This window comes from Salmo salar, chromosome ssa02 (genome assembly GCF_905237065.1).
Source record: "Salmo salar chromosome ssa02, Ssal_v3.1, whole genome shotgun sequence".
Classification (NCBI taxonomy): Eukaryota; Metazoa; Chordata; class Actinopteri; order Salmoniformes; family Salmonidae; genus Salmo; species Salmo salar.
This window is the reverse complement of record NC_059443.1, coordinates 33,806,410-33,832,230: the sequence shown is the minus strand read 5'-3', so window position 1 is coordinate 33,832,230 and position 25,821 is coordinate 33,806,410. Positions and strand designations below refer to the sequence as shown.

At 46.3% G+C, this 25,821-nt stretch overlaps 1 protein-coding gene across 3 annotated transcripts in view; it reads left to right on the top strand.

Annotated features, from left to right (window-relative positions):
• The window catches only part of LOC106581206 (protein PTHB1), a 200,779-nt gene that overhangs the window by 119,189 nt on the left and 55,769 nt on the right, over window positions 1-25,821 (top strand). For all 3 annotated transcript variants that reach the window (XM_045702702.1, XM_014163124.2, XM_014163115.2), the window contains one exon: window positions 2,612-2,731. In XM_045702702.1, the coding sequence (XP_045558658.1) occupies window positions 2,612-2,731 (120 nt within the window). The remainder of the gene's footprint in view (window positions 1-2,611; window positions 2,732-25,821) is intronic.

The window sequence follows — 25,821 nt, the reverse complement described above, 5'->3', positions numbered from 1 at the left end:
CAATTACTGAGACTTTGTCACTTGAAAAAGGGCAGCTAAAGATAAGCAGTTTTATTACACATTTGATACATGTTACGGCCAAATCCTAAATTGATGCTCCAGAGAAAGATTTTACACACAGGTTGGAGTTGTGTATGTACATTTAGTGTACAAAACATTAGGAACACCTTCCTAATATTGAGTTGCACCCCCTTTTGCCCTCAGAACAGCCTCAATTCATCGGGGTACGGACTACAAGGTGTTGAAAGCGTTCCACTGGGATGCTGGCCCATGTTGACTCCAATGCTCCCCACAGTTGTGTCAAGTTGGCTGGATGTCCTTTAGGTGGTGGACCATTCTTGATACACACAGGAAACTGTTAAGCGTGAAAAACTCAGCAGCGTTGCAGTTCTTGACACACTCAAACCGGTGTGCCTGGCACATACTGCCTGCCATACCCCATTCAAAGGCACTTAAATATTTTGTCTTGCCCATTCACCCTCATTGACACACGTACACAATCCACACATACACAAGATCATAATCATTATAAAGCAAATTACGGACTCGTCTTTGAATCTGTATATTTCTACAAAACTCAGCTGTCCTGAGTCTACACAGAACTGCCAGGACCTAGGATCATTGGAGACACTCAAGTTTTTTTTTAATCCTGTATCTTTCCACACATTCAAGAAAATAGTAATGGCCTCTAAACCTTCCAGCTACCTACTGGACCCTATTCCAACTAAACTACTAAAAGAGCAACTTCCTGTGCTTGGCCCTTCTATGTTGAACAAAATAAACGGTTCCCCCTCTTCCGGATGTGTACCAAACTCACTAAAAGTGGCAGCAATAAAGCCTCTCTTGAAAAAGCTAAACCTCGTCCCAGAAATGTTTTTAAACTCTCGGCCTATATCGAATCTCCCATTCCCCTCAAAAATATTTGAAGACAAATAATGTATACAAAACTCTCCAGTCTGGGTTTAGACCCAATCATAGCACTGAGAATGCACTCGTGAAGGTGGTAAATTACCTTTTAATGGCGTCAGACCAAGGCTCTGCATCTGTCCTCGTGCTCCTAGACCTTAGTGCCGCTTTTGACACCATCAATCACCACATTCTGGAGAGATTGGAAACCCAAATTTGGTCTACACGGACAAGTTTTTACCTGGTTTAGATCTGCCGGAAAGACATCAGTTTGTGTCTGGATGGTTTGTCCTCTGACAAATCAATGGTAAGTTTCGGTGTTCCTCAAGATTCCGTTTTAGGACCACTATTGTTTTCACTATATATTTTACCTCTTGGTGATGTCATTTGGAAAAACAAGTTTAAACTTTTACTGCTATGTGGACGACAATTACTGTAGCTGTATATTTTGATTAAACATGGTGAAGCCGCAAAATTGTCTACCCTGAAAGCCTGTGTTTCAGACATAAGGAAGTGGATGGCGGCAAATGTTTTACTTTAAATTCAATACATAGATGCTAGTTCTAGGTTCCAAGAAACAAAGAGATCTGCTGTTTTGATCTGACAATTAATCTTGATGGTTGTATAGTTGTCTCAAATAAAACTGTGAAGGACCTCAGCATTACTCTGGACCCTGATCTCTCTTTTGACAAACATATCAATAATATTTCAAGGGCAGCTTTTTTCCATCTTAGTAACATTGCAAAAATCTGAAATGCTTTTGTCACTTCTAGATTAGATTACTGCAATGCTCTACTCCGGCTACCCAGCTAAAGCACGAAATGAACTTCAGTTAGTGCTAATTACATCTGATAGAATCTTGACTAGAACCAAAACATTTGATCATATTACTCCAGTGCTAGCCTCTCTACACTGGCTTCCTGTTAAGGCTAGGGTTGATTTGAAGGTTTTACTGCTAACCTATCAAGCATTACATGGGCTTGCTCCTACCTATCGCTTCGATTTGGTCCTGCTGTACATACCTACACGTACTCTACGGTCACAAGACGCAGGCCTCCTTATTGTCTCTAGAATTTCTCAGGCAACAGCTGGAGGCAGGGATTTCTCCTATAAAGCTATATTTTTATGGAATGGTCTGCCTATCCATGTGAGAGATACAGACTTGGTCTCGACCTTTAAGTCTTTATTGAAGACTCATCTCTTCAGTAGGTCCTATGATTGAGTGTAGTCTGGCCCAGAAGTGCGAAGGTGAATGGCAAGGCACTGGAGTGATGAACCTGGCCCTGTCTCTGCCTGGCCACCGCTCAGAGCCTAGTTCCTCTCTAGGTTACTTCCTAGGTTCCTGCCTTTCTAGGGAGTTTTTCCTAGCCTCTGTGCTTCTACATCTGCATTGCTTGCTGTTTTGGGTTTTTAGGCTGGGTTCCTGTATAAGCACTTTGTGACATCTGCTGATGTAAAAAGGTATTTTATAAATACATTTGATTTGATGTCTCAAGGCTTAATAATCCCCTTCATCTAAGCTAATTGAAGTGGATTTAGCAAGTGACATCAATAATGGATCAAGTCTTTCACTTGGATTCACCTGGTCAGTCTGTCATGGAAAGAGCATCATGTAAATAATGTTTTGTGCACTCATTGTATATCTCATGATAGGATTCAGTCTCAGTGATTAGCTGTTGATCATGCTCTTCTTCCTGTAACTCAGGGGGCTGTGAGCCAATCGCGGAGGCTGTTGCGGACCTGGAGGAGCCACCCCTGCAACAGGAGTCTGCCGCCAAGTTTATCAAAAAGAAACAGCCGTCCAAGAAAGTCAAGTCTAAGACAGGTACGTCAAGGGATGGACACATACAAACTCAGACCCTGGGTGTGGAAAGCTCATCCTTAGCTTGTGATTCACCCTCCTTTAGCTCGTACTGTATATGACTGGTCTCATGTCTGCTGGGGCTGTTCTTATGCTGTGTTCAGATCGTGCTGATGCTGGTCTCATATTAGGCTCACACTGAGCTCAAGCTCTGTTCGATCTCTCTCTCTCTCTCTCTCTCTCTCTTTCTCTCGCTCTCTCTTTCCTCTCTCTCTGTCTTTCCTCTCTCTCTCTCTCTCTTTCCTCTCTCTCTCTCTCTCTTTCCTCTCTTTCCTCTCTTCCATCTGGTTCTACTCCTCCCTCCCTCCCTGATTGGCTGTAATAGCTGGCGAATTGCAATTTTTCTGGTCATTATCAAAGTTGAGATTTTGGGGGGGGGGTGCTCCAAATAGTTTTTTAATCGAATGAATTAAAACTGTAGTTGGACTGACTGCTGTAACTGAAGAGGAAAAGGGCTTTTTTTTCTTTCCACCCTCAGAACGGGACGTTTTTCTCGGTTTGATTTCCAAACATAATTTGTCTTGACCCATTGTGTGGGTGTGTGTGTCTGAGATAAACAATCATAAGTCATAGACAGACGGAAGGGAATTCCGCATTAAATGTCCATGTTGAGGAAATATACTTAATTGAATAAATGAATGCAACAGACTGACAGCTCCTTCTGTAGCTGATGAATGTGAGAGGAGACTGTTGCACACACTGCACTGCTCTCTCCACTTAGACACTACTGGTTTGAATTGAGCACAAATCCATGTTTGTCTTTTCTAAGACGAAGTTGGATGGCTTTGAAGAGCACTAAACATGAGTGGTTAGACGTGAGCAGATGTGGTGTGTGTGTTGTGTCGGCAGTCCATGTGCCTTTTCAGACACACATACACTTCCTCTACATAAAGCCCACACACATACTCTGGGCACATGCATTTACATCAATACGCTCGATCACACCCAGATACAATTGAACAACATGCATTTTTTCAGACCGCTAGATAAAATGCCTGTCACGTGCACACAAAAGGGATGCAGTGCAATTAAAAATCCATTCCGCAAGCCAATTAAAAGAACCAGACCAAAAACACAGAGGAAAAACAAACAAACAAAATATGTGCATTTCCGCTGTTAACCCTAATGAGAGAGAATACCACACAGACCACCACTCAACACACTGAGGTAAGATTCTGTGAAGTGGTTACACCATGATTCAGAGTTGTATTGGCTAGGCCATGTGATGGCTTTTCATGTATATGACTTAACCTCTCTGGGGTATGTGGGACACACTATTCAACAGCCAGTGAAATAGCAGGGCGTCAAATTCAAAACAACAAAAATCTCATAATTCAAATTTCTCAAACATACAACTATTATATCCCATTTTAAAGATACACTTCTCGTTAATCCAACCACATTGTCCGATTTCAAAAAGGCTTTACGGCAAAAGCATAACATTAGATTATGTTAGGACAGCGCCTAGACAAGAAAAACCACACAGCCATTTTCCAAGCAAGTAGAGGCGTCACAAAAACCAGAAATACAGCTAAAATGAATCACTAACCTTTGATGATCTTCATCAGATGGCACTCATAGGACTTCATGTTACACAATACATGTATGTTTTGCTCGATAAAGTTCATATTTATATCCAAAAACCCCATTTTACATTGGCGTGTAATGTTCAGAAATGGTTTGCCTCGCAAAACTTCCGGTGAATGAGCACATCAATTTACAGAAATACTCATCATAAACGTTGATAAAATATTCAACAGTTATTTAAAGAATTATAGATACACTTCTCCTTAATGCAACCACTGTGTTAGATTTCAAAAAAGCTTTACGGCGAAAGCAAATTTTGCAATAATCTGAGTACTGTGTTCAGACAAGAAACCAAACCTGCCATTTTGTGGAGTCAACAAAACTCAAAAAATATTCACTTACCTTTGATGATCTTCATCAGAATGCACTCCCAGGAATCCCAGGTCCACAATAAATGTTTGTTTTGTTCGATAAAGTCCATCATTTATGTCCAAATACCTCCTTTTGTTTGCGCATTCAGTCCACTACTCCAAATGCAGGAAGTGCGCGCAAATGTCATGACGAAAAGTCAAAAAAAGTTCTATTTACGTTCGTAGAAATATATCAAACGATATATAGCATCAATCTTTAGGACGTTTTTAACAAATCTTCAGTAATATTCCAACAGGACAATTCCAATGTCTTCAGAAAAGAAAAGAAACACAGCTAACTCACACGGGAGCGCGCGCCTCTGAGCTCATGTCATTTTCTCAGTCATCTGACTCCAGGCCCTCTTGTTCGCTCCATATTCACAGTAGAAGCATGAAACAAAGACTGTTCTAAAGACTGTTGACATCTAGTGGAAGCCTTAGGAAGTGCAACATGACCCCGTTAACACTACAAATTGGATAGGGATTCACTTGAAAACTACAAGCCTCAGATTTCCCACTTCCTGGTTGGATTGTTCTCAGGTTTTTGCCTGCCATATGAGTTCTGTTATACTCACAGACATCATTCAAACAGTTTTAGAAACGTCAGAGTGTTTTCTATCCAAATATACTAATAATATGCATATCCTACCTTCTGAGCCTGAGTAGCAGGCAGTTTAATTTGGGCACGCCTTTCATCCGGACGTCAAAATACTGCCCCCTACACTAGAGAAGTTAAGCATTCCGCATGCTTCGGTTCGGGACACGGCTAGGCGAACCGAAAGAGTGTGCTTGCATACTCCCTTAAAAGACCTTTGCTTGAAAAATGAGAAAAAAGCAGCAATAGTACTATTTGTCTATGTTGAGAGCCCATAGTCAGTATACACTTCCTCAAAATAGTCAGAATTATTCTTAGATAACTCAATAAACCTGCAATTCTTAGTCGCACAATTTTACATCTAACTAAGATGTTTGGTGCAGTATTTCCCAAGTGAAGAAATGTGAATGAAAACGATTTGTCTCGTTGAATGACAACAAACACTTCATTGGTCAACAGTAGGGATTCTTCAATCACCGACAAATTGGCGTAGACTTCGGCTTGCCTTGAGAGAAAAGGTGTGTGTGTGTGTGTGTGCACGAACAGCTGAGAAAATAACTTTTCCGAAGACCAAAACAAATAAAAACAGAACAAAATGTTCTGAACTGTATCACATGAGAAGCATTTAGGGAGAGTGATGCATCTGTGATGCATTTCTCAAGGCAGGCTGACTGTGACGTATCGTTTGGTTTAACTGATAAATTCAACTGAGTGTCATCAGCATAGCAATGAATATGCATGTTGTGCTTACAGATGACATTACCCAGGGCTAGCATGTGTAGTGAAAATAAAAGGGTTCCAAGCACAGAACCTTGAGGAACACCAAATCCAACCTTGGAACTTTACGTTTATCACTCAGCTGAACAAATTGATACCGCTCGGAAAGGTATAATTTGTTAGCCAGCTAAGAATCTGTCCTCGTAGACCAACCAAGTCTTCTAACCTCTTAATGAGGATAGCATGATCAATAGTGCCAAAGGCGCCAGCTCTTAAATCTAAGAGAACGAGAATAAAGACATGACCACGGTCAGAGGACAGCAGTAGGTCATTTACTACTTTAAGGCACTAAAGTAAAACTGCAAAAAAATGTGGCAAAGAAATACATGCTTTGTCCTGAATACAAAGCGTTAAGTTTGGGGGAAATCCAACACTTCATATTTTGAAGCATGGTGGTGGCTGCATCATGTTATGGGTATGCTTGTCATCGCTAAGGACTAGGGAGTTTTATTTTTATACAAAATAAACAGAATAGAGCTAACCACAGGATTTATTGGATTTTTTTACATTTGTATTCATAGTGCTACTTGAATAGTGGATAGCCTACATGATGACTTGGTGGCAGCCAAGTGTCTTTGAAAGTGTAATTGTCTTCGTGATGCTACCTGATTCATGTCTTGCTCCCATCTGAATTATCCTCCATCCTCTTCCTCCTCTTTTTTGAATCCCATCTTCTCCAAACAACCTATCAACCAGATCCCCATGCCATGCCATCCCACGCCATACCATGCCATGCTCCAGGGGTGGATGGGCTGCCTGGTGTTTACCACCGGCAACGGATATCTGTCTGTCTGAACGTCCTGTGGGCTTTATAGCCCACCTGAGGGGTGTCTGTCTCTCTCTGTGTCTCTCTCTCTCTATCTGTGCCTCCCCTGTCCTCCCACTGTCAAACGTCATAACAGTAAACGGAAATAATCCCTAATTAGTTTTGTTTGTAATGGAAATCTTCAGAGGAGGGAACTGTGTGGTTTGGACATAGAGAGAGAAGGCGCTCTGTCCAGGCATGTCCCTCTCACAACCAAACCACCGCCCATTAGGGAGTGTGAGAGAGACGTGGAAAGAGAAGGACATCCAAACCAATTTACATATATGAACTCAGAGAGAATTTCCAGAATGGTGTGGGCACACATCACACAGGCGAAAGCAGAAGGGGCTAAATGAACAGATCAACTTACACCTCTACCTCCCCCCTCCTTCACCGTAGACAAACCACACACACCTTCTCCTACCTGTGGCAGACTTAAAGGTAATTAGGCTCCAACCAACCCCCCTGTTAGGGTGCATGGGAGCCAGGAAGCACCTCTAGTACAGTTGAAAGGCTTCAAAAGGTGTCTTGGATAGAACTATGTCGCTGCTCGCTCTCCTTCTCTTCTCTATTGGCCTGGATAAAAGGGAGATGAAAAGGAGAGTGTCTCCTCTCTTCTTTCCTCCGAACCCCCCACAGCCCACCTGGGATCACAGGGACGCCACCTATACCAGACACACACACACACACAAACACACACACACACACACACACACACACACACACACACACACACACACACACACACACACACACACACACACACACACACACACACACACACACAGTTTAGAGACAGAGCGGCATTGGGCCCCGTTCAATCAAAACTGCTAACAGTGTGTATGGTAGTTGAGACACAAATATAATAAAAGAGGAATGATGCTAACTTGTATTCCTGGAAGACTGGGTTCATTTCAATGATCAGTACCGGTCTACAGTGACATGTCACCAACATGCCCTCTTAACTTTCACTGAAGCAGTACTTTATTAAACAGTGGATCACTGAAAGTCTCTCCCTCCCTCCCTCCCTTTATTTCCTCGTTCCCTCCATCATGGAGAGGAGGAGGAGGGCGGTGTGTTTATAAGGTCAGCTCATCTGAGGGCTCAGCCCAAACCCAATTACCCCTCCAAGTCAGTCTCCGGTCAGCAGCCACACAATACAGCTATTATCCATTAGCATCATCCCATTCACATGCCTCTACTGCTGCCTCAGACCTCACCATTCAATTATCCTTACTGTCATCTACCAGCTACCGCAAGTACAGGGCCACGAGGTTTGTTCCATTAGCCCATATTATAAGCCTTTTGCTGACGTGTTACACTCCTATTACTCAGAAGTGATTGTTATTTGACACGTGTCTTCTACGACCTGACATTGACTGTTCTCCTCATACTACAGGCCCTGGAACAGTTTTCCTCATCCCCTCACTTTGTCTCCTGTGACCAGACATTGACTGTTCTCCTCATACTACAGGCCCTGGAACAGTTTTCCTCATCCCCTCACTGTGTCTCCTGTCACCAGACATTGACTGTTCTCCTCATACTACAGGCCCTGGAACAGTTTTCCTCATCCCCTCACTGTGTCTCCTGTCACCAGACATTGACTGTTCTCATACTACAGGCCCTGGAACAGTTTTCCTCATCCCCTCACTGTGTCTCCTGTGACCAGACATTGACTGTTCTCCTCATACTACAGGCCCTGGAACAGTTTTCCTCATCCCCTCACTGTGTCTTCAAGGCCGTGACCAAAGTATATGACCCATGGCTCACTGCTCGGCATGGGGGGGGCCAAACGCTTGTGCAGGCAGCTTTCTGGAAGGGAGGGGGGAGTGGGAGGGGGGGTGCGCAGGCAGGCGTATTTGGAAGCGGGAATTTGGGTCTGTTTTTATGCTTGTGTTTTTATTAATGGGGGCTGAGTAGGGAAAAGAGAGGCCTTCGATGCCAGACCCCCATGTCATTCACATACAAACACACCCTCCCATCTGTGAAGACTCTTAGAGATAAAGTGTGTGTTTCGTCCAAGTGTAAGTGTGTTTATGGTATGTGTGAGCATGTATAAACTCAGGAGCAGCATCGCCTGGGTAATGGGGGTCAGAGAGCGAGCCCAGGGGCTTCTGGAAGCATCCACGCTTTGGGATAGAAGAGGATACCAGCTTTCTCATGGTGTCTGACTGTTTCAGTCTGTGTCCGACTGTCTGTCTGCATGTCTGTGTCCACAACCACTAGATAGTGCTACAGATGTTACAATGTCATCCGTCTGTCAGTATATTCGTCATCAGATGATGTTTGTGATGGTATACTGTAGATGGTTGTACAGTCTTTAAATTGTGTAAGCCTTTAACCATGACTTTATGAAGTACAGGAGGATGTAACTTGTAGATCGTGTTCTGGGCAGCAGTGAGCTACAGTAGACGTGTTAGCAACTCCATATAAATGCTGCCGCTTTCCATGTGTTTAACACAGCTTCGCTCTGTGATATTTTTGAACTCTTGGCTGGCCCAGGCTCCATTGATTGGAAATATTGTGATGCCTGGTGTTGTAATGTTTCCCTAATGTTTCTGTCCTGCTTTATGTAATGGGTTATGTTTAGACCCACGCGGTTAATGCTAATGATGGAGTTGACGACAGTGCTCTAGACATGCGGGAAGTCAGGCAGGCCAGCTAGCGGATTGGGTTGTGCTGATATAGATGGTGAGATGTCGGCATGCTGGGAGAATGTCAGGAGATTTTGTGGACATCGGGAGACAACCGCAAGACTTCTGTGAGACTCCAGTGAAATGTCGTTTTTGAGACCGTTGTGCAAATGGTGTGAGACTTAAAAAAAAAATGTAATATAGGACTATTGTGAGACTTTTGAGAAATTACATTGCAAATAGTGCAAAAAGTTTCTACCAATGTAGGACTGGGGTGTTTTAGACCGTTGAGAGATTGTATTGAGAATGTTGCATCTTTGTTCAAGACCTGTTGTGAGAGCTGTTGTCATGAAAATGTTATCGATGCGCCTCGAACCATAGAGGTGATGTCATCCAGCTCGTCTCCCACCCACTAGATCTTCAAATCAAATGTTATTTGTCACATACACATGGTTAGCAGATGTTAATGCTTGTGCTTCTAGGTCTGACCATGCAGTAATATCTAACAAGTAATCTAACAATTTCACAACAACTACCTAATACACACAAGTGTAAAGGAATGAATAAGATGTACATAAAAATATGTGGATGATTGATCGCCAAACGGCATAGGCAAGATGCAGTAGATAGTATAGAGTACAGTGTATATACATATGAGATGAGTAATGTAGGGTATGTAAACATTATATAAAGTGGCATTGTTTAAAGTGGCTAGAGATACATTTATTACATCCAATTTTTAATTATTAAAGTGGCTAGAGATTTGAGTCAGTATGTTGGCAGCAGCCACTCAATGTAAGTGATGGCTGTTTAACAGTCTGATGGCCTTGAGATAGAAGCTGTTTTTCAGTCTCTCGGTCCCAGCTTTGATGCACCTGTGCTGACCTCGCCTTCTGGATGATAGCGGGGTGAACAGGCAGTGGCTCGGGTGGTTGTTGTCCTTGATGATCTTTTTGGCCTTCCTGTGACATCGGGTGGTGTAGGTGTCCTGGAGGGCAGGTAGTTTGCCCCCGGTGATGCGTTGTGCAGACCTCACTACCCTCTGGAGAGCCTTCCGGTTATGGGCGGAGCAGTTGCCGTTCCAGGCGGTGATACAGCCCGACAGGATGCTCTCGATTGTGCATCTGTAAAGGTTTGTGAGTGTTTTTGGTGACAAGCCAAATTTCTTCAGCCTCCAGAGGTTGAAGAGGCGCTGCTGCGCCTTCTTCACCACGCTGTCTGTGTGGGTGGACCATTTCAGTTTGTCCGTGATGTGTACGCCGAGGAACTTAAACCTTTTCACCTTCTCCACTACTGTCCCGTCGATGTGGATAGGGGGCTGCTCCCTCTGCTGTTTCCTGAAGTCCATGATCATCTCCTTTGTTTTGTTGACATTTAGTGTGAGGTTATTTTCCTGACACCACACTCTGAGGGCAACCGCTTCCTCCCTGTAGGCCGTCTCGTCGTTGTTGGTAATCAAGCCTACCACTGTAGTGTCGTCTGCAAACTTGATGACTGAGTTGGAGGCGTGCATGGCCACGCAGTCATGGGTGAACAGGGAGTACAGGAGAGGGCTGAGAACGCACCCTTGTGGGGCCCCAGTGTTGAGGATCAGCGGGGTGGAGATGTTGTTTCCTACCCTCACCACCTGGGGGCGGCCCGTCAGGAAGTCCAGGACCCAGTTGCACAGGGCGGGGTCGAGACCCAGGGTCTCGAGCTTAATGACGAGTTTGGAGGGTACTATGATGTTAAATGCTGAGCTGTAGTCGATGAACAGCATTCTTACATAGGTATTCCTCTTGTTCAGATGGGTTAGGGCAGTGTGATTGCGATTGCGTCGTCTGTGGACCTATTGGGGCGGTAAGCAAATTGGAGTCAGTCTAGGGTGTCAGGTAGGGTGGAGGTGATATGGTCCTTGACTAGTCTCTCAAAGCACTTCATGATGATGGAAGTGAGTGCTACGGGGCGATAGTCATTTAGCTCAGTTACCTTCTCTTTCTTGGGAACAGGAACAATGGTGGCCCTCTTGAAGCATGTGGGAACAGCAAACTGGGATAAGGATTTGATTGAATATGTCCGTAAACACACCAGCCAGCTGGTCTGCGCATGCTCTGAGGACGCGGCTGGGGATGCCGTCTGGGCCAGCAGCCTTGCGAGGGTAAACACAACATCACCGATGCACTTGCTAAAAAACTAGCTCACCGAATTCATCAATGTTATTGTCCGACGCCATGCGGAACATATCCCAGTCCACGTGATCGAAGCAATCTTGAAGCGTGGAATCCGATTGGTCGGATCAGCATTGAACAGACCTGAGCACGGGCGTTTCCTGTTTTAGTTTCTGTCTATAGGCTGGGAGCAACAAAATGGAGTCGTGGTCAGATTTTCCGAAGGGGGGGGCTTTGTATGCGTCGCGGAAGTTAGAGTAACAATGATCCAGGGTTTTACCAGCCAGGGTCGCGCATTCGATATGCTGATAAAATTAGGGACCCTTGTTTTCAGATTAGCCTTGTTAAAATCCCCAGCGACAATAAATGCAGTCTCAGGATATGTGGTTTCCAGTTTACATAGAGTCCAACGAAGTTCTTTCAGGGCCGTCAATGTGTCTGCTTGGGGGGGATATACACGACTGTGATTATAATCGAAGAGAATTCTTTATCTATCAGCCAATCAAGACCCTGACTCTTACTTTGACTTCCTATTCAATAGATATGCATAAAGTAGGATCTTAATTTGATCCCCTTTTGCAGGATAACTTTCTTGAAATGTAAAAACATGTAGTGTATTTGAGGTTTAAAAAGGCTTATGAAGTTTGTCATTTTTACTTAGAAATTTCAGTACCTTACAAAAAATGTGTCAACCCCCCAAAAAAGTCCATTAATTATAATCCACATAATAATTCACATTTCCTGTTGCTGCAGGATTATTTTCCTGCTGTAGCAAACTGGCTCAAATTAAGATCCTACATCTGTAAATAGTCCACACAGCAAGAATTTAAGAGGCCCTTCTCTGGCCTTTCTCACATTGTTTTTTCAACTGGTTTTCTTATTTGTCCTCTTTTTTTTGTCAAAACGTTCAGAGTTTAAACCCATGCTGTTCTCTCCCCCTCTATCAGAGCAAATCGGCACATCTATTCCGTTTTGTCCACACATCCCATTAAAATCCCATTAACAGTATTCCCGGGAACTCAGAGAGAGAGAGCGGGGAGAGACCGGGAGCTGTGGTAACCATGATAACCATCAGCAGCCATTCCCTCAGAGGTGGAAACACAGATGTGCCTCTTATTTCCCTGAATCCCGGTCGGCTAGCTAGCATGTGGGAAGGAGACAGTGTTTGTCCTGGAGTTTCTGTTTGCGCTGTAGCCGTAGGGAATCTCCTTGAATGAATGAATGAATGAATGAATGAATGAATGAATGAATGAATGAATGAATGAATGCGCTTCCTTTGGGAATGTTTGGTTCGGATGGAGGGTTTCCAGTCTGCGAAACACTTCCAGCATATACATTCAATAGGATCCAAAAGGTCATTAGGTTCAGCCATTCTGCTGAAGAATGTTGTACTGCTCTAACGGGTTGTGTTGAGGATACCTGTTGTTAAAAGTGCGCCCAGTGTGAGTCTACACACTCGCATGTGTGTGCAATATTTCTCTCTCTCTCTCTCACACACACACACACACACACACACACACACACACACACACACACACACACTTACCCACTCTGGGGTCCCATGTGTGGAGTATCCCTTTTCTAAATAAAACAAGCTTGTGGGGAAGTAGGCCCTAGACAGAGGCAGGGGCGGGAGTTTGCTCTGTAATAAAAGCTGCTTTCGTTTGACAAGTTGTGCTTTTAACAGGAGACCTTTTAATTTTTGCGAGAAGGAAGCAATGAATTGTAAAGTATACTTTTCCAGAGCTGGGCCGTTAAGTGTGCCGCGTACACCGCTGCTCACGGGAACGGCCCCGGCAATGCTTAACACATGTTATTTCTTTCTCCAGTTTCTTCACTCTCTCTCTCTCTCTCTCTCTCTCTCTCTCTCTCTCTCTCTCTCTCTCTCTCTCTCTCTCTCTCTCTCTCTCTCTCTCTCTCTCTCTCTCTCTCTCTCTCTCTCTCTCTCTCTCTCTCTCTCTCTCCAGACCTTTGTGTAGTCTCTCTAGTTTCAGTCTTCCTATATCTCTCTGTCAATATGTCCTTCTTTCACCATTCATTCTAAACCTCTTTTCAGCTCTCTCTTCTCTAAAAGCCCCTTTCCATCTGACGTAACAACAACTGTGTGTGTGTGATGAGCAACGTCAGTCTGGCCATCCTGGTTTAGGAGAGGAGATGTGTCAATTTGTACGGGGGGGGCAGAGAGCAGGTCAGGGGTTAGGTGGTGGGTAATCATCAGCTGTCACTTGCTATAACACAATTCTCTGCAGACACACACACACACACACCCCGCTGGTCCAATAACCTCAACACCCCAACGAGCCCCCAAAGCCTCACCAGCAATCTCTGTATTGCCCTGGTGCCTTGGCCAAGGCCTATGTGTTGACATTGAGGTTTGTTTAGGACCAGAGGAGGAGGGAGGCAGGAGGAAAAGGAGAGATGGGGTGAAAGGAGGGAGCAGAGAGGAGTAGGAAGAGATAAAGGAGGAAAAGAGCGAGGGTCCAAAGCAAGAGGCCAGTCCTGATGTGGAGAGTGTGGTTTTACAGTACGACCCCATCGCCATGGGGACCCAATAAGGTCAAAGTTCATGGAGTAAAAAGCTCTATTGGAGAGTGTTCAAAATATCAGCCTGTTTGGACCGCGAACTCTCTCTCTTTCTCTGTCTCTCTATCGCTCTCATATGCTCTCTTTCTCTCTGTGCCCATTCCTTTCTTTCCCACTGCCTCGCTCGCATACTTTCTCCCCACTTTCTCATCTTCCCCAATTTCCCATGCACTTTCCCTCCTTCTTCCCCCTTAGCTTCTCTCTCCCTCCCCTTCCTCTCTCTTCTCAGAGCTGTCCTTGTGTGTGATCACAGTGGACATGATTAGTTTCCTTCATTAGTCCTGTAGAGGCTGGGCTGTGCCCCATGGCAAATATTGAGCCATGGAAATGAGAGCCATTTCCAGGTACACACACACACACACACACACACACACACACACACAGCACATAAACTCCGACCCAACACGCATACACACACACGTACACACACGTGCCAAGCCAGAGCCGTGTGGATGGCAGGCCCTGTCGGCACATGACTTTAATTGCATTAATTCATTAGACTTGACGAGCACCAACTGTGCAAACCAAAGAGGAAACCTAAGAGTGACGCAGGGGGAACGTTGGGGAAACGCTGGCAGGAAAACACTGGGGAGGTTCCCTCCTCTCTCTGTGACCGGCTGCCATGGGCCAGTGTCTGGGACAGAGGGCTCTGTAAGAATCTGCACGGTCACACACACACAGTCTCATGCATGTTCTTATCAAAGCTTCCTTGACCTGGCCCAGTCTCTTACTCTGAAACTGATGCCACACACAACTATTACTTACCCACTTCAATGACCTGTGTAAGACACACACACACACACACACACACACACACACACACACACACACACACACACACACACACACACACACACACACACACACACACACACACAGGCTACTGACTCATGGGGACTTTGTGGTATGTACACAGACACACACACACATACTGAGATCAGGGTTGTGGTCCGTGCTGGTAGAGGTGGGAAAGGGTTGAGTGTAACGTAGTGTAACAGGGACTTTGTGGTATGTACACAGACACACACATACTGAGATCAGGGTTGTGGTCCGTGCTGGTAGAGGTGGGAAAGGGTTGAGTGTAACGCAGTGTAACATGTCCACTCTGTCCCCTCTACAATCACTTCCTGTGTGTTGAAGCCTGGCCGTCCTTTGTTCTGTCTAAATCCCTCTTCCTGCCCACCCCAGCCCGACTGGAGGACAGGTCAGCACATCTCAGTGTGTGTGTGTGTGTGTGTGTGTGTGTGTGTGTGTGTGTGTGTGTGTGGGGGGGGATAAGTATGAGCTCTCTGAATGACACTCTCACTCTCTCACTCTCTCTCTCTCTCTCTCTCTCTCTCTCTCTCAACGAACCATAAGAGACACTGTTACTCTCTGTTGAGTTTGTCGGGAAACTTCCTCTGATAGAGGCCCTGTCTCTCTCCACACACACACACACGGTGCTATTTTTCCATAGTTTGTAGTGAGTGGCGTTATGTGCTGATGTTTATAGCAATGTGTGTCTGTCTGGGGTGTGTGTGTGTATGTGACACTGTCTCGTGGAATGAAAGGAGGTTTCTTGGAAGCACTGCGTCTGGGTTACCTTGTAGGTGGAGTAATATGGCTGTTTTGAGTGTTTCTCTGTGTGTGTGATTGGGTGGGTGTCTGGGTGTGTGTGTTTAACTAGGCAAGTCAGTTAAGAACAAATGATCATTTACAATGATGGTCTACTGGGGAACAGTGGGTTAACTGCCTTGTTCAGGGGCAGAACGACAGATTTTTACCTCGTCAGCTCGGATATTCGATCCAGCAACCTTTCGGTAACTGGCCTAGCGCTCTAACCACTAGGATACCTGCCGTCTGTCTGTGCGTGCGTAGGTGGTAGTGTTTCTATAAACAAGTACACACACTTGTACACTTGCCTGTACACTTGCATGTTCAATTCCCTCCCCCCAAATTAGTACATCTCATCTCAGTGAGGTTTTATATAGTGTCTTCACTAAACAGAGACATGGATTAAAGCAGCCACCCAGTTCTAACCACTGGAATGCTGTCTGGTGTTCTCTGCTGTCTGAACTAGGTCTGGTGTTCTCTGCTGTCTGAACTAAGTCTGGTGTTCTCTGCTGTCTGAACTAGGTCTGGTGTTCTCTGCTGTCTGAACTAGGTCTGGTGTTCTCTGCTGTCTGAACTAGGTCTGGTGTTCTCTGCTGTCTGAACTAGGTCTGGTGTTCTCTGCTGTCTGAACTAGGTCTGGTGTTCTCTGCTGTCTGAACTAGGTCTGGTGTTCTCTGCTGTCTGAACTAGGTCTGGTGTTCTCTGCTGTCTGAACTAGGTCTGGTGTTCTCTGCTGTCTGAACTAGGTCTGGTGTTCTCTGCTGTCTGAACTAGGTCTGGTGTTCTCTGCTGTCTGAACTAGGTCTGGTGTTCTCTGCTGTCTGAACTAGGTCTGGTGTTCTCTGCTGTCTGAACTAGGTCTGGTGTTCTCTGCTGTCTGAACTAAGTCTGGTGTTCTCTGCTGTCTGAACTAGGTCTGGTGTTCTCTGCTGTCTGAACTAGGTCTGGTGTTCTCTGCTGTCTGAACTAAGTCTGGTGTTCTCTGCTGTCTGAACTAGGTCTGGTGTTCTCTGCTGTCTGAACTAGGTCTGATGTTCTCTGCTGTCTGAACTAGGTCTGGTGTTCTCTGCTGTCTGAACTAGGTCTGGTGTTCTCTGCTGTCTGAACTAGGTCTGGTGTTCTCTGCTGTCTGAACTAGGTCTGGTGTTCTCTGCTGTCTGAACTAGGTCTGGTGTTCTCTGCTGTCTGAACTAGGTCTGGTGTTCTCTGCTGTCTGAACTAGGTCTGGTGTTCTCTGCTGTCTGAACTAGGTCTGGTGTTCTCTGCTGTCTGAACTAGGTCTGGTGTTCTCTGCTGTCTGAACTAGGTCTGGTGTTCTCTGCTGTCTGAACTAGGTCTGGTGTTCTCTGCTGTCTGAACTAGGTCTGGTGTTCTCTGCTGTCTGAACTAGGTCTGGTGTTCTCTGCTGTCTGAACTAGGTCTGGTGTTCTCTGCTGTCTGAACTAGGTCTGGTGTTCTCTGCTGTCTGAACTAGGTCTGGTGTTCTCTGCTGTCTGAACTAGGTCTGGTGTTCTCTGCTGTCTGAACTAGGTCTGGTGTTCTCTGCTGTCTGAACTAGGTCTGGTGTTCTCTGCTGTCTGAACTAAGTCTGGTGTTCTCTGCTGTCTGAACTAAGTCTGGTGTTCATGTCCATAGCTGTTATGAAGTATGTCAATACTGTGGATGTAGCCTACAGCACTGTTTCCCAACTCCGGTCCTCCAGTCCTCCGGTCCTCCGGTCCTCTAGTCCTCCAGTACCCCGGTCCTCTAGTCCTCTAGTCCTCTAGTCCCCCAGTCCTCTAGTCCTCCAGTCCCCCGGTCCTCTAGTCCTCCAGTCCTCCAGTCCTCCAGTCCCCCGGTCCTCTAGTCCTCTAGTCCTCTAGTCCTCTGGTCCTCTGGTCCTCTGGTCCTCTGGTCCTCCGGTCCTCCAGTCCTCCAGTCCCCCGGTCCTCTAGTCCTCTAGTCCTCCAGTCCCCCGGTCCTCTAGTCCTCCAGTCCCCCGGTCCTCTAGTCCTCTAGTCCTCCAGTCCCCCGGTCCTCTAGTCCTCTAGTCCTCTAGTCCTCCAGTCCCCCGGTCCTCTAGTCCTCCAGTCCTTCAGTACCCCCGACAACACACATTTTTGTTGTTCCCTGGACAAACTCACCTGATTCAACTCATTGAGTATGTTTACATGCACACAAATAATTCGATTTTAAATTGATTATGGCAGTAGGCAGATTATGCAATGGCCATGTATAGACTTTACTCTGCTTATCAAAATCGAAGTATGCATACGCGGGTTAAAGCACCTGGTTTTCTGAGCAATCTTTTGAATTATTAGGACACGTAAACACCTTAAACACCATTTCAGCAGTGTCTTTGATCTGTGGAAGTGCTAGCACCAGCCGAGAGCCTCCCTCTTCAGCAAGAGTGAAGTGAGTTTGGATCAACTGAATGTATGTGTCCTAGAAGTAGTTTTCACATACAAACGTTATATGTCCCAACTCCGACTCAAATATGCTTCCCAAAAATAACACAGTCGCTGTGGTAGAACGTTTATTCGGCATTTATCAGAGTGCCATCAGGTAGCCTGATTTCAAAAGTGTCCATGTAAACAGGATTGTTAGGGATATCGTTCTTCTTGCCGTTATAATATTAATCTGACTAATCCACAGTAATCTCATTATTGTGTGCATGTAACCACACTCATTGAAGGCTTGATGATTAGTTGACCAGTTGAATCAGGCGTGTTTGTCAGGGGCTACAACAGAAATGAGGACTGGAACCACTTCTCTACAGTATGCAATTGTGTATTATATGTGTATTATATGTGTATTATATGTGTATTTGTGGTTTTATTTATTTATTCAGTTGACTTGATAGACAGATTCAACCAATCAACCATTGAGACATTAACTCATCAACAGTTAGGTACGTTGTATCCACTTTAAATGCTCATTCATCAGCCCCTAGATGGAATTTACAGAAATATTCTCTAAAAGAGGCACGTTGGGACAACGTTGACATTGAACAGTCCCTGGCCTTGTGGTTGTGACCCAGGCAGTCAGTGTGATGTGGGAGGAATGAAAGGGTTAATTGGACAGGCAGTGGAGCCAGCGAGATTGACCCCAGGGCGACCTTTCTGTGAACTTGTGGTTTAACCCTCCACTACTGCTCATCAGACACGAGAGAGGGAGGACAGTACTAGGGAGGGAGGGAGGGAGGGAGGACAGTACTAGGGAGGGAGGGAGGGAGGACAGTACTAGGGAGGGAGGGAGGACAGTACTAGGGAGGGAGGGAGGGAGGGAGGGAGGGAGGACAGTACTAGGGAGGTAGGGAGGGAGGGAGGACAGTACTAGGGAGGTAGGGAGGGAGGGAGGACAGTACTAGGGAGGGAGGGAGGGAGGACAGTACTAGGGAGGGAGGGAGGGAGGACAGTACTAGTGAGGGGAGGGAGGGAGGGAGGACAGTACTAGGGAGGGAGGGAGGGAGGGAGGGAGGACAGTACTAGGGAGGGAGGGAGGACAGTGGGAGGAAGGGAGGACAGTACAAGGGAGGGAGGGAGGGAGGGAGGACAGTACTAGGGAGGGAGGGAGGACAGTGGGAGGAAGGGAGGACAGTACAAGGGAGGGAGGGAGGGAGGGAGGGAGGGAGGGAGGGAGGGAGGACAGTACAAGGGAGGGAGGACAGTACTAGGGAGGGAGGGAGGACAGTACTAGGGAGGGAGGGAGGGAGGACAGTACTAGGGAGGGAGGGAGTGAGGGAGGACAGTACTAGGGAGGGAGGACAGTACTAGGGAGGGAGGGAGGGAGGACAGTACGAGGGAGGGAGGACAGTACTAGGGAGGGAGGGAGGGAGGACAGTACTAGGGAGGGAGGGAGGGAGGACAGTACTAGGGAGGGAGGGAGGGAGGACAGTACTAGGGAGGGAGGGAGGGAGGACTGTACTAGGGAGGGAGGGAGGACAGTTCTAACGCCAAAGAGAGACCAGTTGTCACTCACATAGGGACCTCTCTTACCTCAGAGGCTGTGTTCACACAGGCAGCCCAATTATTGGCAAAAGAGTTGATCTGATTGGTCAAAGGACCAATTTGTGAAAAAAGATCAGAATTGGGCTGCCTGAATAAATGCAGCCAGAATACCGCACTGTGATTTATGGGTCGCTCGGTTAGTGTGTGTGTGTTAGAGATATGAACTTGGTTTTCTGTGGAAGGGGGGGGGTGTCTGACCTTCTGTGGCTTTTCCAGGCAGAGTGGACATGTGGTCCCCCAGAGCCTCGAGGCTGCTTCCTCCTCAAACTAGACCTGACTGTCTGGCTGACTGATCTCTCTCTCTCTCTCTCTCTCTCTGTCTCTCTGTCTCTCTGTCTCTCTGTCTCTCTGTCTCTGTCTCTCTGTGTCTCTGTCTCTCTCTGTCTCACTACAGATATGAGAGAGTCTGAGGCAGCTTGACGGGGAGAGGCCAGGGGGATTCTGGGAGGTGCCCCAGGTCACTGTCCCCATGTCGGACATGTACCTGGAGCTCAGGGGTTAGATGACTGGGAAGCCTATGGCTGGTTAAGGGGGTGTGTGTGTGTGACCTCAGCACCATGCTATGGGCAGTGTGACAGTGAGTTGTAGCGACATCTGTTCCCCAGTAGGAGCCCAGTAGACCAGCGCTAGAGGCAGCGCTGTTGTGTGTGAACATGTTACAGAGAGGGCTTACAGGGCAGTTTATACACCCTGAGCCAATCAGATCATCTTAAACCAACACACAGCTGCTATGGCAAACACAAACAGTCAAGTGCCCTTGACCTCAGTCACACGCACACCCACATATACAGTTGAAGTCGGCAGTTTACATACACCTTAGCCAAATACATTTAAACTCAGTTTTTCACAATTCCTGACATTTAATCCTAGTAAAAACTCCCTGTCTTACTTCAGTTAGGATCACCACTTTATTTTAAGAATGTGAAATGTCAGAATAATAGTAGAGTGATGATTTATTTCAGCTTTAATTTCTTTCTTCACATTCCCAGTAGGTCTGAAGTTTACATACACTCTATTAGTATTTGGTAGCATTGCCTTTAAAGTGTTTAACTTTGGTCAAATGTTTCAGGTAGCCTTCCACAAGCTTCCCACAATAAGTTGGGTGAATTTTGGCCCATTCCTCCTGACAGAGCTGGTGTAACTGAGTCAGGTTTGTAGGCCTCCTTGCTCGCACATGCTTTTTCAGTTCTGCCCACAACTTTTCTATGGGATTGAGGTCAGGGCTTTGTGATGGCCACTACAATACCTTGACTTTGTTGTCCTTAAGCCATTTTGCCACAACTTTGGAAGTATGATTGGTGTCATTGTCTATTTGGAAGACCCATTTGCGACAAAGCTTTAACTTCCTGACTGATGTCTTGAGATGTTGCTTCAATATATCCACATATTTTTCCTGCCTCATGATGCCATCTATTTTGTGAAGTGCACCAGTCCCTCCTGCAGCAAAGCACCCCCACAACATGATGCTGCCACCCTCGTGCTTCATGGTTGGGATGGTGTTCTTCGGCTTGCAAGCCTCCCCCTTTTTCCTCCAAACATAACGATGGTCATTATGGCCAAACAGTTCTATTTTTGTTTCATCAGACCAGAGGACATTTCTCCCCAAAATACGATCTTTGTCCCCATGTGCAGATGCAAACCGTAGTCTGGCTTTTTTTATGGCGGTTTTGAAGCAGTGGCTTCTTCCTTGCTGAGCGGCCGTTCAGGTTATGTCGATATAGGACTCGTTTTACTGTGAATATAGATACTTTTGTACCCGTTTCCTCCAGCATCTTCACAAGGTCCTTTGCTGTTGTTCTGGGATTGATTTGCCCTTTTCGCACCAAAGTACGTTCATCTCTAGGAGACAGAATGCGTCTCCTTCCTGAGCAGTATGACGGCTGCATGGTCCCATGGTGTTTATACTTGCGTACTAGTTTTTGTACAGATGAATGTGGTACCTTCAAGCATTTGGAAATTGCTCCCAAGAATGAACCAGACTTGTGGAGGTCTACAATTTTTTTTCTGAGGTCTTGGCTGATTTCTTTTGATTTTCCCATGATGTCAAGCAAAGAGTCACTGAGTTTGAAGGTAGGCCTTGAAATACATCCACAGGTACACCTCCAATTGACTCAAATGATGTCAATTAGCCTATCAGAAGCTTCTAAAGCCATGACATCATTTTCTGGAATTTTCCAAGCTGTTTAAAGGCACAGTCAAGTTAGTGTATGTAAACTTCTGACCCACTGGAATTGTGATACAGTGTTGTAAACAATTGTTGGAAAAATGACTTGTATCATGCACAAAGTAGATGTCCTAATCGACTTGCCAAAACTATAGTTTGTTGACAATTGAAATTTGTGGAGTGGTTGAAAAACAAGTTTTAATGACTCCAACCTAAGTGTATGTAAACTTCCGACTTCAACTGTACATGCACACACACAGACACACACACTGGCCTCACTAAATATTTTTTCTTTGAAATTGTAATATAATTTCCACACTTCACTAATACGACACACTGCACTGAATTACTGATATTTTAAATATTTTAAATACACAATAAATCACGGATTACCTATTACCTTATTCTGAAATATCTACTGCCTTTTTGTCCAAATTGGCCTTTAGTCCAGTGCCCCATAAACCCTGATCTAGGAACAGCTTTCCTAATCCGAATGCTAATGTCCAACACTAGAGTCTGAGGTGTAACAGATCTCAGGCCAGTCCAGGGAGGCCAGGGAGGGGTGTGAGGTGTTGACAGGTGGAGAGGCCGCAGGAGAACTAATTCTGTTTATTTGTTGGTTTTTAACTGGAGAGGGAGCCATAAAGCTGTAAATCTCTCTCTCACTCACACACACACACACACACACACACACACACACACACACACATGGACGAGTTGAAGCATAAGAGAGGCAGGTTTCCACCAGCTCTCTGTGTACACTGAGCCAAGTATAACATGTGCACAGCACTCGACAGAGAGAGGGGGGAGGGAGGGAGTGAAAAGGAGAGAAGAAAGAGAGAGGATGAGAGGGAATGAGGAAGACCAGGTGAGTAAGGAAGTGCAAGAGAGAGAGGGACAAAGGGAGAGAGGAGGAGAGTGAGTAAGGGAGAGAGCATAACAGTTTGAGAGAAAGAGCGAGTGATGGAAGAGAGAGAAGGGGGATCAAAAGAAGTAAAAATACGCAAATGAGTGAAAAGGGAAAAAAGCTGGAGAGTCCTCCTTGCCTGGGTAATAAATTGTTCACGGTCTGTGGCATTTCAACATTTTATGTTCTCCCCACTATAAAAAGTAATCAATTTGGTCTAAATCACCCCTTCCCTAACTGTCAGAAGGCAGGAGGAGGAGGGCTATTTTACAACCCAGAAAAGAGGGAATAAGGAAAAGAATGAGTGAAATGCACAAGAAGGAAATTAGAATGATGTGTTCAAATCTGGCCATGGTCACAACAAACCAGCATACACACAGCCAACGTAACGCAGACTGACGTTGTGGAAACGTTGTGTGCCAAGCTGGATAGAACCCAGCATGGTTATTTGATATGTCTTCCATATCAGAGGAAATGGATCATAAACCCAATAGGAGTTATTTATGGGGCAGAACATGCAGGATACTGCTGTGGTTCAGGAGAAAATGATGTGGTTCTTTCCTATCGTGAATCAAGCTTTGTTTGGATCTTGCCGTGACCTTACCAAATCCAATTTTTCTTATCCCATTGTCAGTTCTCACCATTGCCAGTAGATTAACACATATTGGTCTAGATTTAAACCAAAGGGCTTCGATTGGTCGAATGGTTTCAAAGATGTTGGTGCAGGCAGCCCCAGCTATCCATTCTTCCCTAACCTAGTAACAAGAGCTAGGAGAACGCCTGCAATGATACCCAGAACCAGGACTATTGGATCAGCTGTGCCCATATACAGTATCTCCCCCTATTAACCACACACACACACACACACACACACACACACACACACACACACACACACACACACACACGGTGAGCCTCACTGCCAATCAGACACTCAACCCCTAGCTCTGTGAAAGTATTGTATTTGTTACTGTTTGTCGTTATATGAAGGCTGTGGTGTACTGGGAAGACACAGGGATACTAAATAGGCTGTGTGTCACTCAGGGCCTCTAGGCTTTGGGCTATAGGATGACTGTTGGCGTTAGAAGCTCATAAAGTGGGCCTCTGCTAGGTTGGGCTGTACTGTACTGTACTGTACTCTACTCTACTCTACTCTACTCTACTCTACTCTACTGTGTGCCAAGGTGCTGACATACAATAGTGACGACTTCCCACTTTGCTCCCCCCCCCCAGCTATCCCTGCAGGTCATGTTAGGTTGGGAGGGGGGCTTTCGGGGGCTTGTTGGCTCTATAGGGATGTAACCAAGGGCAGCCGTAGTGGAGGAGATCATGTCTCTGGCCCCTAAATAATGTATTGAACTCCCTCCTACTGTGGAGTTTTTAATTAGTGCTAAAGCAGGTAAGTTGGCTTCTCTTTCTCTATCTATCTGTGTGTGTGTGTGTGTGTGTGTGTGTGTGTGTGTGTGTGTGTGTGTGTGTGTGTGTGTGTGTGTGTGTGTGTGTGTGTGTGTGTGTGTGTGTGTGTGTGTGTGTGTGTGTGTGTGTGTGATTTATTTGTGCTCTCCTGCTTGTGTTGCTAGCGGTAACAGTGTGTGTGTAGAAACGCGTGGCAGGTTTCCCACCCTGGCGGCCAGCAACCTTACTGTGACCAGCTCATAGCCCCTAACACTGCAGACACACACCCTGCAGCGACACTGATTAAAGTAGCAAAGACCCTACCAAGGCCATTGTTTGGGGTTCTGTGTGTGCGTTTTGAGTTTGGTGTGTGAGCATGTAGTTGACTAGAAGTTCTGCAATATTGCTCTTATCATTGGTGTGAAAGGGTTTCACACGGCAGACTGTTATTCAACTGTTAGTGGAAGTGCTCCCCCCCTTACTCTCTCTCTCCTCTACCCTCTACCCGCCTCTTTCCTCTACACTCTCTCTCCTCTACCCTCTACCCGCCTCTTTCCTCTACCCTCTCTCCTCTACCCTCTACCCGCCTCTTTCCTCTACACTCTCTCCCCCTCTCTCCTCTACCCTCTACCCGCCTCTTTCCTCTACACTCTCTCCCCCTCTCTCCTCTACCCTCTACCCGCCTCTTTCCTCTACACTCTCTCCCCCCTCTCCTCTACCCTCTACCCGCCTCTTTCCTCTACACTCTCTTCCCCTCTCCTCTACCCTCTACCCGCCTCTTTCCTCTACACTCTCTCCCCCTCTCCTCTACCCTCTACCCTCTACCCGCCTCTTTCCTCTACACTCTCTCCCCCTCTCTCCTCTACCCTCTACCCGCCTCTTTCCTCTACACTCTCTCCCCCTCTCCTCTACCCTCTACCCGCCTCTTTCCTCTACACTCTCTCCCCCTCTCCTCTCTCCTCTACCCTCTACCCGCCTCTTTCCTCTACACTCTCTCCCCCTCTCTCCTCTACCCTCTACCCGCCTCTTTCCTCTACACTCTCTCCCCCTCTCCTCTACCCTCTACCCGCCTCTTTCCTCTACACTCTCTCCCCCTCTCCTCTACCCTCTACCCGCCTCTTTCCTCTACACTCTCTCCCCCTCTCCTCTACCCTCTACCCGCCTCTTTCCTCTACACTCTCTCCCCCTCTCCTCTACCCTCTACCCGCCTCTTTCCTCTACACTCTCTCCCCCCTCTCCTCTACCCTCTACCCGCCTCTTTCCTCTACACTCTCTCCCCCTCTCCTCTACCCTCTACCCTCTACCCGCCTCTTTCCTCTACACTCTCTCCCCCTCTCCTCTACCCTCTACCCGCCTCTTTCCTCTACACTCTCTCCCCCTCTCCTCTACCCTCTACCCTCTACCCGCCTCTTTCCTCTACACTCTCTCCCCCTCTCCTCTACCCTCTACCCGCCTCTTTCCTCTACACTCTCTTCCCCTCTCCTCTACCCTCTACCCTCTACCCGCCTCTTTCCTCTACACTCTCTCCC